At 61.0% G+C, this 12,210-nt stretch overlaps 1 protein-coding gene across 8 annotated transcripts in view; it reads right to left on the bottom strand.

Moving 5' to 3' along the window:
* Positions 1–12,210, bottom strand: part of SH3TC1 (SH3 domain and tetratricopeptide repeats 1) — a 52,947-nt gene that overhangs the window by 25,874 nt on the left and 14,863 nt on the right. For 2 of the 8 annotated variants that reach the window (XM_032632491.1, XM_032632492.1), the window contains exons 2-3: positions 4,987–5,171; positions 1,424–1,513 (exon numbers count right to left, since the gene is read on the bottom strand). In XM_032632491.1, coding sequence (XP_032488382.1) covers positions 1,424–1,513; positions 4,987–5,125 — 229 coding nt within the window. In that variant the 5' untranslated portion in view covers positions 5,126–5,171. Of the gene's footprint in view, positions 1–1,423; positions 1,514–1,666; positions 4,719–4,986; positions 5,172–6,145; positions 6,263–9,498; positions 9,807–10,757; positions 10,943–12,210 lie in introns of those variants that run through there. The other 6 variants (XM_032632497.1, XM_032632498.1, XM_032632490.1 and 3 more) reach the window with 6 other exon arrangements.

Consider the following 12,210-nt stretch of genomic DNA (forward strand, 5'->3'; position numbering starts at 1 on the left):
TATTAGACAGCACAGCCCCGGTGGTTTTGCCTCTCAGGAAGAATAAAATGCGGATCCTTTCCAGGCACAGCCTGAAGCATCCTGCACTTCACCCCGCCCCGCACAGCCCCACCTCTTCTCCCCCCCCCACCGCTTCCAGCCTGTGGCCGCCTCTCTGATGCCCTGAGACATCGAGCTCCCCCCACCCCACCCCAGGGCCTTTGCACTCACCCTGTCCTCCACCTGAAGCACCCTCTCCCAGACCAATTCCTGGCCTGGCTGGTGCCCTATGATTGGATCTCAGCTCAAATGTCCCCTGCCCACCCACACCCCGTCCCCCTGAGAGGCCTCCTGGCCGCAGAGATCCTCAGATCATGGGCTGTTCCAAAACTGGAGAGGGGAGATGAAGGGGAGAGGATGGGAAGGGGGAGGGGAGAAGAGAGAGGGAGAGAGGGAGAGAGGAAGAGGGACAGGACCCGGAGACGGGGAGGGAGGTTCCTCACACCCTCTGAATAAGCCTTGCACCTGCCTTGGAATTTTCCAGCTAGGGGACCCTCGAGCAGACATCCCCATCCCCTCCTGGGGGGCAGGGCCAGAGCAAAGGAGCACATCTGGGATCTGGAATCAGGCCCCTCCCCCAGCAGGAAGCCAGCCCAGCATTTCCCAACCGGTTGTAAGAAGTGACCCCTCCTACTCCCGTAAGAGGGTGGGGTTGAATTGTCAATCCCATAATAATCTCCCTCGTTGCTCAACAGTCCAGGTCATCCCGAGTGACCACAGGCAGCACTGCCCACCCGAAGGAAAAGCCGGAGGACGGGCGGCTGTCACGGCAAAGGTGGATGGCCGACAACGCTGGGGTCTCCGTGCCCCCCACAGCTGGGGCTCGGGGGGAGTCGGGTCTCCAGCGTTAGAGGCTTCTTGCTGCCCCCCTCCGCCCATCAGCACCCTGCGGAAGTCCCGCCGTTCAGTCCTCGGAGCCCCTCCCCGGAAGCAGTTCCCCGATGCCTCTCCCGAGGGCCCTTGCCATCCCCCTGCCCCCCCAGGGTGTCCCTCCTGGGGTTTCACTTCCCGTGCATGCAGCCTCCAGGGCCGTGCCCCCCTCTTGTGTGGGCAGATGCAAACACAGAGTCAAGCGAAGCCCTTTGCACGTGCAGGCGAACCCTGTCCCCAAGTGAAAAATGCAGAGTCCTGGGCCCTACCCCTCACTCCCTGCATCAGAACCCGGCAGGACCCAGGCATCTGTGCTTAACAAGCCTCTCCTCCACATTAAGGGTGACCTTAAAGCAGGGCGTCCACATTAGAGAAGCTTGGGTTAGACGCTCCTGAACCAGAAGCCCACGGGATGGGTGAGGCCGAAGGGAAAGGGGGACGCCCAGGGATCCCACATTCACGTCCCCAGCCCAGACTTAACACTGACACGTGGTGTAGCGCCCAGGACGTCTACCTGTGGGGTAGGAGCCCATCTGGCCAGGAGAGGGCCTAGCAGCCGGTGGAGAAACGCCAGGGGCAGCAGCGTCTGCATCAGAACAGGATCCTGTGATTAAGGTGAGAACAGGCAACTCTCAGCTACGGGCGCCAACCCCCAGGTATTTCCAGAAGAAAGGTATGTCCACACCCATATAAACCACCGTTCACACCCTTCCTCCAGGGTCACAAAGCCCAACAAGGTCGTTACTAATTACCCTACCCTAGAGGCTTCTGGAAACCACACAGTGTTATCTTGCTGTTCTGGGGTTTGAGAAGGGTCTTGCTGGGACAAAACAAGGTGTGGGCAGGGCTGGTTCCTTTCTTCTGGAGGCTCCAGGAGAGAATCTGTGTCCTTGCTTCTCCAGCTTCCAGAGGGGTCCGCATTCCTTGGCTCGAGGCCCCTCCTCCATCCCCAAAGCACAGCATCTCCAACCTCTCTGTGACTCTGACCCCAGGATAATCTTCCCGTCTCACGATCCTTAATCCCCTTTGCAAAGTCTCTTTGGCCGCGGAGGTAACGTGTGTGTGTGTGTGTGTGTGCGCGCACAGGTTCTGGGGACTAGAATGTGGACTTCTTTGGGGGCCTTTACTCTGTTGACCACAGAGGAGAGGTGACAGCCCAGGGGGAACTCGGGGTCTGTGGCAGATGGGGCTGCATCCTGATTTTGACTGGCCTGTGAGGCCGGTCCTCTGCTGGTTGTCCCTACCCCCAGCCCCCAGCCGGGAAGCCAGCTCCCAGTCTGCATCCTGGCCAGGCCCCTCCACGCACACACCCGTCTCTGCCCTGCTGGGTTCTCATCTGTACAATGGGATGAGCAATCAGGGCCTTCAGATCAAAGGGGATCTGATCTGGAAACACCTGTGGTTCCAGGAGACGGTGCTGAACCTCACTGCAGCCTCTTCACCCCGGGGAAGTAACCGCTCAGCCGTGGGCACGATGCTGCCACGTTGGCCTTGGACCGTGCAAAGCGATAGGCTCATTTCTGCTCTCTCCCCACCTACGCTATACCAGCCCTAAGCCTGTGTGGTCAGAGCCCGTGTCCAGCCCTTCCTTGTTCTGCATCCCCAGAGTGGGGGCTCAGAAATGCCTGTCAAATCCGAACAAGGGCACGGCACCCAGATCTTGGCTTTGAGGACTGTCCTCCCCCCGAGAAGCCAGGGCTCCTTGAGGAACGGTCGATTCCAGGGCTGCGACAGGGAGAGCAGAGATGAGACGTGAGCCTCTTTTTGTCCCAGAAAGTAGGACGTGCTCACAGGATGCTGGAGATGCATCGCAAGACCAAATCGGGGGCAATATGGACAACAAAATAAATAATGACAGCAACTGATAGAGTCCAGAGAATGAAATAAAGACCCCTGAGCCCACCCACGCTAAAATAAATCAATGAATACCTGGGGAGAGGGGACAGCTCTTCTTTTCAGTGGAAGGTCCATTAACAAATGTCAAAAGAACGCAGCATTAGAGAGTCACCACTTAGCAACCATCGTAATGTTATGATTTCAGTCAAGAACCTTGCACGGATGATAAAACTAGTGCTTGATTCGGACCAGAGGAACCGGCTAGTCACAAAGTCCCCAAGTATCTTCCCACGGGCTCCTTACTCATGACAAAGGGAAGAAGGGTGACTTTGACAGTGATATTTACGCTGTCAAACATCTCCTTAATCAAGTGATGGACGTGAGCCGTGAACGTCACCAGGGACCAGACAAATGGACATCGAGGTCTCCTGGTCGGCCGCACGGAGAGGAACCGAACACTTCTGCGGTATTTCTGCCCAGAGTGTCTGCCTGCAATCCTGAAAAAACAGGCGCACTTGAACTGAGCTGTACCCAAACGTTCCACAGAATATACCTGGCCCAGAATCTTCAAAGTATCAACCTCCAGGTTAGAAAGCTCCACAGGCACACGGCCACAGAATGCAGAGCCTGACCCGGGTTTTCTTTGGTGGAAAGGACATTACGGGGACAGATGGCAGGATGGGAGTGAGGTCCGTCTGTAGATTAGATAATGGTGTTGTTTAAACCAGGAGAGTTGGAAGTTTGAAAAAACTGCACAATGGTTCTGTACGAGCAGGTCCTGGTTTGAGGAAACACACACGCCAAAGCACTGGGGGATAAAGGGGCATCATGTCTGCAGTTTACTCTTAAACTGTCCTGAAATATAAATAGATCAGTAAATGCAGAAAGAGAGAAGGCAAGCGTAGTAAAATGTCAACATTTGAGGAACCTGGGTGGGGTACATGGGAATTATTTATATTATTTCTTGTGACTTTTGTTGTCAATTTGCAAAAGAAGCTGAAACAGGAAGGGGCTCTGGGTGGATGGGGTGAGAGTCCACTGGCCAGTTGGCTACTTGGGGCCAGAGAGCCCAGGAAGACAGGAGGGGTTCCCAGATCCCGCTGCCTGGGCTCACAGGTCCACCCCAATGCCAGCCAATGCCAGCTGTGCTGTGGGGCAGGAAACACTTGGCAACACGGTCAGAATGCTTCTGGCTCGGCCGCGGCACCGACGGCAGGAATCCCCGTGCTCTAGGACTCACGGCCCCTCCTGGGCTGGGCTGCCGTGGGGGAGGCTGGTCCGGCCCCCATGCATCCGGCGGAACCCAGCTCCTCTGTGACATGCTGGCGAGCTCTGGAGGGCGCCCGACCCAGTGGGATCCCCAGTCCAGGCAGGTGTCAGCACCCACGAGGCCACCCCGACCTTCCCCGTCTCCGCTTACGCCCGGAAGGACCAAGAAAAGAGGTGTAAAAATACCTCTAATCGCCAAGCATGCACGGCGTCAAGCTCTGGGCCAGGCACCGAGTATGAGGTTTTGGTTCCATTCTCCCAAAGCATCGATCATTCGTCATTCCAATATTTATTGGGCACCTGCTATGTGCTGAGCCCTGGAGGCAACTAAGCAGGTGACCAGGCTGAAGGTGACGATGTGACGAAGGGAAGCCCAGGGAGGGACAGGAGGACAGGCTGTCCTGGGCTCGGGGAGGGGCCTGGGTTCACCTCAGTCTTCTTCCGCCCTTCCCTTCTCGCCTCCAGGACCCAAGAAGTTAGGGAGAGGGGTCCTGGAGATCTCCTAGGCCACCCCTCGGGTTTCCATGTCACGTGGCCCAGTCCTGCTCCCGGCACAGCCCCTCTCGCGTGCACATGGGCAGGTCGGGTGGGACACGGCTCTGCCCTTGTCACACCCCTCATCCTCCGCTGTTCAGGAAGTAATCCTGCCCGGGGCCTGGCCCAGGCCCTGCTTCCTTCCCCTCCCTGGGCCTTGGTTTGCCCTCCTGGAAGAATGAGAGACGCCCCGTCCTGAGGAATCCCCGGGACTCACCTCCAAGGACAAAGCAGAACTGTGGGCACCCAAAGCTGCATTTCTAGAGGTTCCAACCCCTGCCCCTCCCGCCGCGCCCTGGAGGAGCACCAGGTGGGCCCCCATCTGTCTAAACGCTCACTGGGCGCACCCCCCTTCAGCACAAGCACTGACAGTGCAGGCGTCCAGCGGCATCCTGGGTGCAGTGGACGGCAGGGTGGACGCACGCACGCTGCACTCACCGCTTCCCACGGTAGCCTTGGCCTCCTCAGGCCCTGCTCGCCCCCAGACGGCTGACGCACTCGCTCCCGCTCCCTGGACCTCGCGGCCACCGCTGCCTCCCGGGGGCCCCATGGGCCCCCTCCCCGTCGGGCCCTCCATGACGCGGTGGACTCAGCGCCAAGGGCCCGGCATGCCGGGCTGGTGTCTGTGGAGAGAAGAGAGTGCAGGGGTCAGCAGTGGGGACCTCTCTAAGAAGACAGGCGGCCGGCACCAGCACGGATGCTGCCGCCAGAGTTGGGGTCAAGAGGAGAGAACGCCTCCTCTTTGCCTGGTGGACCCTTGAGCATCCTTCCAGAGCTCGGCTCACCGGCCACTTCCCCTCCAAACAGCACAGTCCGCCTGGAAGACTCTGTTGGAGACACGCGCCTACGTCCGCTTCCAGCTGGAAGAGTCCCTGTGGGCGGTAGGGGCCATTCTCGCTCATCAACAGACCCCGAGGAAGTAGCTCAGATCCTGGCACCTGCAGGCTGCTCAAAACGTTCCCACCGGGGCTCGCCTGGTGGCGCAGGGGTTAAGAAGCCGCCTGCCAATGCAGGGGACACGGGTTTGAACCCTGGTCCGGGAAGATCCCACATGCCGCGGAGCAGCTAAGCCCGTGCGCCACAACTACTGAACCTGCGCTCTAGAGCCCGCGAGCCACAACTACTGAGCCCACATGCCACAACTACTGAGCCTGCGCTCTAGAGCCCGCGAGCCACAGCTACTGAGCCCGTGTGCCACAACTGCTAAAGTCCATGTGCCACAACTACTGAACCCCGTGTGCCTAGAGCCCGTGCTCTGCAGCAAGAGAAGCCACAGCAACGAGAAGCCTGGGCACCGCAACGAGCGCGACATGGACGCAATAAAGGCCGTGTGGGAACAGGGAACAGAGCAGGTGTCCTCTCGGGACATCCCGGGACCGTAGTTTAGAGATAAGCCCACTGCACCTCCCACCCAGCGAGGGCTGGGAGGGACAGACTCCCCCAAAGACAGAGCATCTCCTGAGAGAAGAATACGCAGCTCCATTTCCTACGGGGCTCAGCTGGGCTGTGACTCCAGCCTCGGATTCCCACGGGGTCCTGCTGCTCCTTATAACTAAGCCCGCATCCTGGGGGCTTCAGTGGGCCCCGTCTCTCTCACCAGAAGAGGCCTGCACCCCGTCCAGTTTTGCAGGAAATGGGCCAGGTCCCACGCTGCCCCGTGAGGGGAAGAAGCAGGTGGCAGAGGGAGGGAAAGGAGGAAGTGGCCGGGGAGGAACCAGAGACCGCTCCCCACTCCCGGGGTGCCCTTGGGCCTCCCCCCGAGAGCCAGTCATTATGCATCACTCTTTCCTGGGGCCAGAGAGGAGTGAGGGCCTTTCTGACCCGACAGACGGTGCTCCCAGGGTCTGGGGTTTGGTCACCAATTAGAGGACACAGCAGGACACGGAGCCCCTTCCAGGCACAGGTGACAGGGAGGGCGGGTGTGCAGACTGGGCCGGGGGCTGAGGCACAGAGGCAGAGCCCCTGCCCCCATCCACGAGGACGGGAGTCAACTACGCCCCCCTCTGTTTCCACCTCAGGGACAGAGGGGACAGGAATGGCCCTGCTCACTCACACGGAGGTGGGCAACAGCAAGGCCGGGAAGCAAGTGCAAGAGAAGGTCCTCTTGTCAGGTCTCTGTTCTCTGATGAAGAGCTGGGAGGGTTCAACCCCAAACCCTGACCAGGCCGGCAAGAATTCCCTCTGCACAGAGCGGAACGCACAGGGAGACAGGAGAGCACACCTCTGAGCCCCTTTCCTGGGGACAAAACTGCAAACTGGAGAGGTGTGGCCTCCTCCAGACCCACACCCCGTCCTGCAGTGGGTGCTGGGGAACAGGGGGCCCAGCAGAGACCAGAGGACGCTGGTGAGGAGCGTGGGGCTCAGAACCCACTGGGCCTGCACAACCCCGAGAGCCCCTGGCCGGCCTCCCAGCTCCACTCGCTTCCTGAAGCAGAGAATGGGCAGGAGATGCGGGGGCGGATGGCGGCAGCTGTCGCGTCACCTCGGGGCTGGGGGCTGGGGGCTGAGGCAGAGGACACGGGGCACGCAGGGTTGCGGGGGGCACAGCACTGAGCACCCCGTGAACGCACAGAGGAGCCGCCAGAGCATCTTAAACCCTGAGAAGGGCTGCGATCTATCCCTTGGAAGTTTCGTTCCTGTATTTGTGCAGAAAGGACAGAGGAGGAGAGAGTGGAGGTGGGACCTGCGGTGGGGGGCCTTGGGTTCACTTCCCTGCCTCGAATTTTCACCAGGATCAGGGAAGCTGGACCTCCGTCAGACCCAGCAAGGAGTATTTTCTTCAGAGCTACGGACCCAAGGCTGTCCCAGAGCGGTGGCGAGTCTCCATAGGCTCCCAGAGGGCCTCAGACACAAGTATTTGTCAACACCTGCATGCACCAGGTGCCTCAGCCAGGTTCACTGCAGCCGGCGGGGAAAGGACATCACCCCGTTCTACAGATGGAAAAACTGGGCTGGGCTCCGAGGGGTGGGCAACTCAACCCCCTACACACACACGCTTGCACACACACACACATATATATATACTCTCACATTAACACTCTCACACACTCACATCCCCCCCCCACACCTCTGTCCATGCCCACCCTGCTACCCTTCTAGGCAGCTCCTCACCCCCAGGGAGGAGGGAGGAGGCCAGAGGGTGCTCCCTTGCCAGAGGAAGAAGCAGCATGGACCGGCAGGTTCCAGGAACGCAGCACTGCTGCAGAATTCTCCAGCAACCTTTGTTAAATGTCCAATGTCATTTCAAGCCCTGGTGCCTTGTACTCCCCGTGCCCTGGTCCCTGGGGGCCGTCCCCGCCCTTGTCACGCACGAAGACCTCCTGGCATTTTTCAGGGTGCCGCTCCATCTGTCTGGCCCTCCTCAGCCCCCAGCCAAGCCATCGTCTGTTTCCTTCCTCTCTTTACTCTGAAAACAGCGAGCCCCACACCTGTCATCGAGGGCACCATGGCCTGGTCACAGGTGGGTGCCAGGACCGGGAAGCACGCAGCTACGTGGCTTGGAGGCCAGGCTGCTATCCCCGCTGCTCTGCTCTTCTGAAGCATCTCAGTAGGGCACTTGGACCCGTTGTCCCGCACAGGTCCTGTTTGTGGGGTCTCTATAACCCCCAGCCGGGGTCCTCGTCCCCCCTCTCTACAGCCAGGCATCTTGCACAACCCACACCCAGGGCGTCTGACTCTTGTCCCCGCCTCCGCCCAGGAGTCAGGACCAGCCCATCAACGCCTGCGTCCCTGCCCCACAGGCCTGCCCCCAGCAGCTCAGGGCCGGTTTCCTGAGAAAACAGAAGGCTTCGGGGCTCAGGGGACTTCCCACTTGCTTGATGAGGGACCTGCCCATCAGGCAGGGCTGCCGGTGACAGTCGTGAGCGTGGGGTTCCTGGTCCCAGCCCGCATGAGGAAGTGGGCTCTGTCTCCCTGGGAGGGTCCCTCCCTGCTGGGTCCTAAAATAGCCTTGCTCAGCCTAACAGCCTGCCGGCTCCCGACTGCAGGAGGGGCCGCCCAGCCCGCGGCCTGGCGGGTGTCCAGAGCCCCCACGGGCGGCCCTGCGGAGACTCAGGGACTGTGCTTCCCTGTGGCCTCTGGCCCCTTTGCTCTGTTCACTGTTGGGCCACCCGATGCGTCAGCAACAGGCCCCAGGTCCCAGCCAGCACCCAAACCCAGGGGACGGGAGTTTGGCACCAGAACACCACCCCATGCCTCAGTTTACCCACCAGAGAATGAGAATGAAAACACCACCTACAAGGAGGTCAATGGATTAAAGGCTGGTGCTCCTGGGTTACAGCTGCGTTTAATAAATGTGAGCTGGACGAAGGGAAGAGATGGTTTGGGGAGGTCTGGCCAGAGCTTTCTCTGGACCCGTACTGAACAAATGCCTCGAGGGCTATGCAGACCTCGTCCACCTCACCAAGAAGCACCTCTTGAGGGTTGTCTGGTCACCCCCTGTACTGGGGTGACCAGTGCACCCCCAAAGTCACGTCCACCGCTAACCTCAGAAGGTGACCTTATTTGCGGTACGCGGACCTCTCACTGTTGCGGCCTCTCCCGTTGCGGAGCACAGGCTCCGGACGCGCAGGCTCAGCGGCCATGGCTCACGGGCCCAGCTGCTCCGCGGCATGTGGGATCTTCCCGGACCGGGGCACAAACCCGTGTCCCCTGCATCGGCAGGCGGACTCTCAACCACTGCGCCACCAGGGAAGCCCAGGTGACCTTATTGGGAAACAGGGTCTTCGCAGGTGAGGTTAGGATGAGGTCACACAGGACCGAGGTGTCCCTGCATGCCTGGGGTCCTTATAAGAAGAGGAGGGACACAGACACACCTGGGATGCTGTGTGAAGATGGAGCCGGAGGCCAGGGCGATGCGCCCCACGAGCCCAGGGTCGCCTGCAGCGGCCAAGAGCTGAAGGACCCTCCCTCAGAGCCCACCCCCCCGGGAGGGGGGCACCCTCCCCACACCTGGGCTTCAGACTTCCAGCCTCCGGAACTGGCGGAGAATTAACTTCTGTGGTTAGAAGCCCCCAGTTTGTGGCCCTCTGTTACGGCAGCCGCAGGACAGCAGTCGCCCTGGGTCCCCCGCGCCTTGAACTTCTCTGCCGTCAAGTTGGCGTTCTGGGAGGAGGATTAAGGGGCCTCAGGCATCAGACGGCGGCTGAGCACCGGATACAGGAAGCCTTGTCGTTGTCGGGAGCCACCGCCCCCCAGCGCTAAGCGTCCCCGCTTAGTCCTCAGGACGGCCTGCCGGAGCAAGCGCTGGGCCCATTTCACAGAGGAGCCGTGAAGGCTCCGTGAGCAGCTGTGCTGACTCAGCCCGGCCGGCGCGGCTCTGGTGGGATCTAAACCCAGGAGGGTCTGAGTCCAGCCCTCGACACCCACCCTGAACCTGAGCACACCCTCGACGGCTATGCCTCTATCCACAAGCTCAGCCACAGCACGGCCCCCCGTACCCAGCCCCCCGCCCCGTGGGAGGCTACGCCCCAAGGGACCCGCAACACTAACTCCCGCCAGTGTGGCTTTGCCATCTGTCATCTCTAGGAAACTCCCACAGAGGGGGCCGGGGGTCACCGCAGGCCGGGGGAGGGTCTCAGTGATGTGCTGGGACCGCACACCCAGGGCAGGACCTGGTGCTCTGAAGCCTTGGGTCTGGGTTTCCCCTAGAACCTTCCGGTTGGGGCCCCTGGTCAAGTCACTCGTCCCATTTGTTGATGGAGAAGAGGCCCAGGGGCAGTGACCTCAGAGTGGCCAGGTCACAGCTACAGCGCCACCCGGGCCGGGACACATGTGGTGTCTCCCAGAGGTGGCGTCAACCCAGGGTGGAGGCCCACTTGAGGCCCCCTAGACCCGGAACGCTGCTTGCTGGCGATGTTCCTGCGTCCTGGCCAGACCTTCGGGACGCGCTGGCTGGCTGCCTGCGTGAAGTGGGGGACAAGCGAGATCACGGGAGCGACTGTGCTTTGTCAAACCTGACATCATCACTGGGGCCATGGCTGCCGGCCAGCACGGGGTGCTCCCAGAGCTCTGCCCGGCAGTCCGCTAACCAGTGCCCACAGCCTTCGGGCCTCCCCAGACTCCACTCCTTCTCCCTCCCGATCCTAAAAGGTCAGAAAAGTCTCCAAGAAAGTGAAAGGCAAGACGGCTCAGATCCGACCGTGGCAAGACCCAGCTCTGTGGACGACGCCTGCTCGGCCGTCCTCGCCCGCCCGTCCAGCGCCCCGTACCTGCGCCCCACTCTGCAGGACCGCGGCGCCAGGCGGCCGCTCCCAGCTCCTCGCTGGCTCGCCCTGCAGGCCGTCTCCACCGCCCGCAGCCCAGCTGACTGCACAGTGGCCGCCACCGCCCCCTCTTCCTGCCCTACTTCCTCCCTGCACCCGTGCCTCCGGAGAGAGGCAGGCCCCACGCTGCTGCTGCACCGCCCCCAAGGGCCGGTTAATCATTAGCTCCGTCCTGGACCAGCTCCAGGCCCTGCCCCCCCTGCCCAGGGCCCGGCACCCAGGCTCAGATGTGGAGGCCACACTGCCTCAGCTGCCAGGATTGGGGAAGTCTGACAGCTGCCCCGCCAACCTCAGCTCTGCTCTCTCTTCCTCTTCCACTTACCGCACACACACACGTGTGCACACACAAGACATACATGCGCACACGTGTGTGTGTGCATACACATACGTGCAGCTCCTTCCCTCTGCCCCGGTGCTGCCCCGGCCTGTTGGTCCAGTCAACGGGAACGCGCACAGGGGACAGCTGGGCGCCTGCTGTCCTTCCCTCTTTGTCTTTCCGCTGGGCTCCAGGCCCGACCTGGGTTTGACAGCAGGGGATCTCAGCCCTGCCTGGGAAGCCAGAACTGGGTCTCCTGGGTCTCAGACAAGAAGCAGGAACTGAACACGGGTCGGCCCCTGGCCCTAGCCTCCCATGTGCTCTCAGGCCCTCACGGCGGCAGGGGTGTGGCTCTGGTTGCTGGCCCCAGCCCAGACCCAGGAATCAAGAACAGAGGGCCACCTTCTCCGTCCTGTGCTTGAGAAAGGCTGGACTTTCACTCACGGCCTGGCTTCATGACCAGGAACACCTCTGAGTTCAGTGGTAATGTGCCCATTTTACAGACAGGGAAACTGAGGCCTGGGACAGGATGTGGCATGCCCAAGGCCGGTGATAACTAGAAGGTGAGCCCGGAACCAGGTCTGACCGACACCAAAGCCCCCGGGCTCGGTCTCTACCGCGGCACTGCCGGGGCGATTGCGCTTTGTCACTGGAAGGGGGTTGCCATGTACACTGGGATTTTAGCAGCATCCATGGCCTCTACCAGCTGAAGCCGACCCCAGCTGTGACAACCATTCACATCTCTAGACACTTGTCTCCTGGGGGCAATGTTACCCAGAGTGAGAACCACTCAGGGCCGAGATATTTCTGGATGACCCCCTCCCCCCGCGTCCGTCCTTTCTCAGATCAACTCCCAGCATTAATGCAGTCACCCCAATGTCACAAATTTCCTCCCCTCCCCAGTGGGCCAGAGCCCAGGCGTGAGAGGGCAGCTGGAGACGTGTGGGCGCGTGGCCAGCTCGTACCAGCAAAGTCCCCACTGAGGGCCAGCATGGGGCTCAAGCCCCTCTCGGAGCAGCTCTGGCCACTGAGGTCCAGGGCAGGCAAGCCACTCCCTCTGGGGGCCCCAGAAAGGCCAGGCCC

The sequence above is a fragment of the Phocoena sinus genome, chromosome 5, assembly GCF_008692025.1.
Source record: "Phocoena sinus isolate mPhoSin1 chromosome 5, mPhoSin1.pri, whole genome shotgun sequence".
Classification (NCBI taxonomy): domain Eukaryota; kingdom Metazoa; phylum Chordata; class Mammalia; order Artiodactyla; family Phocoenidae; genus Phocoena; species Phocoena sinus.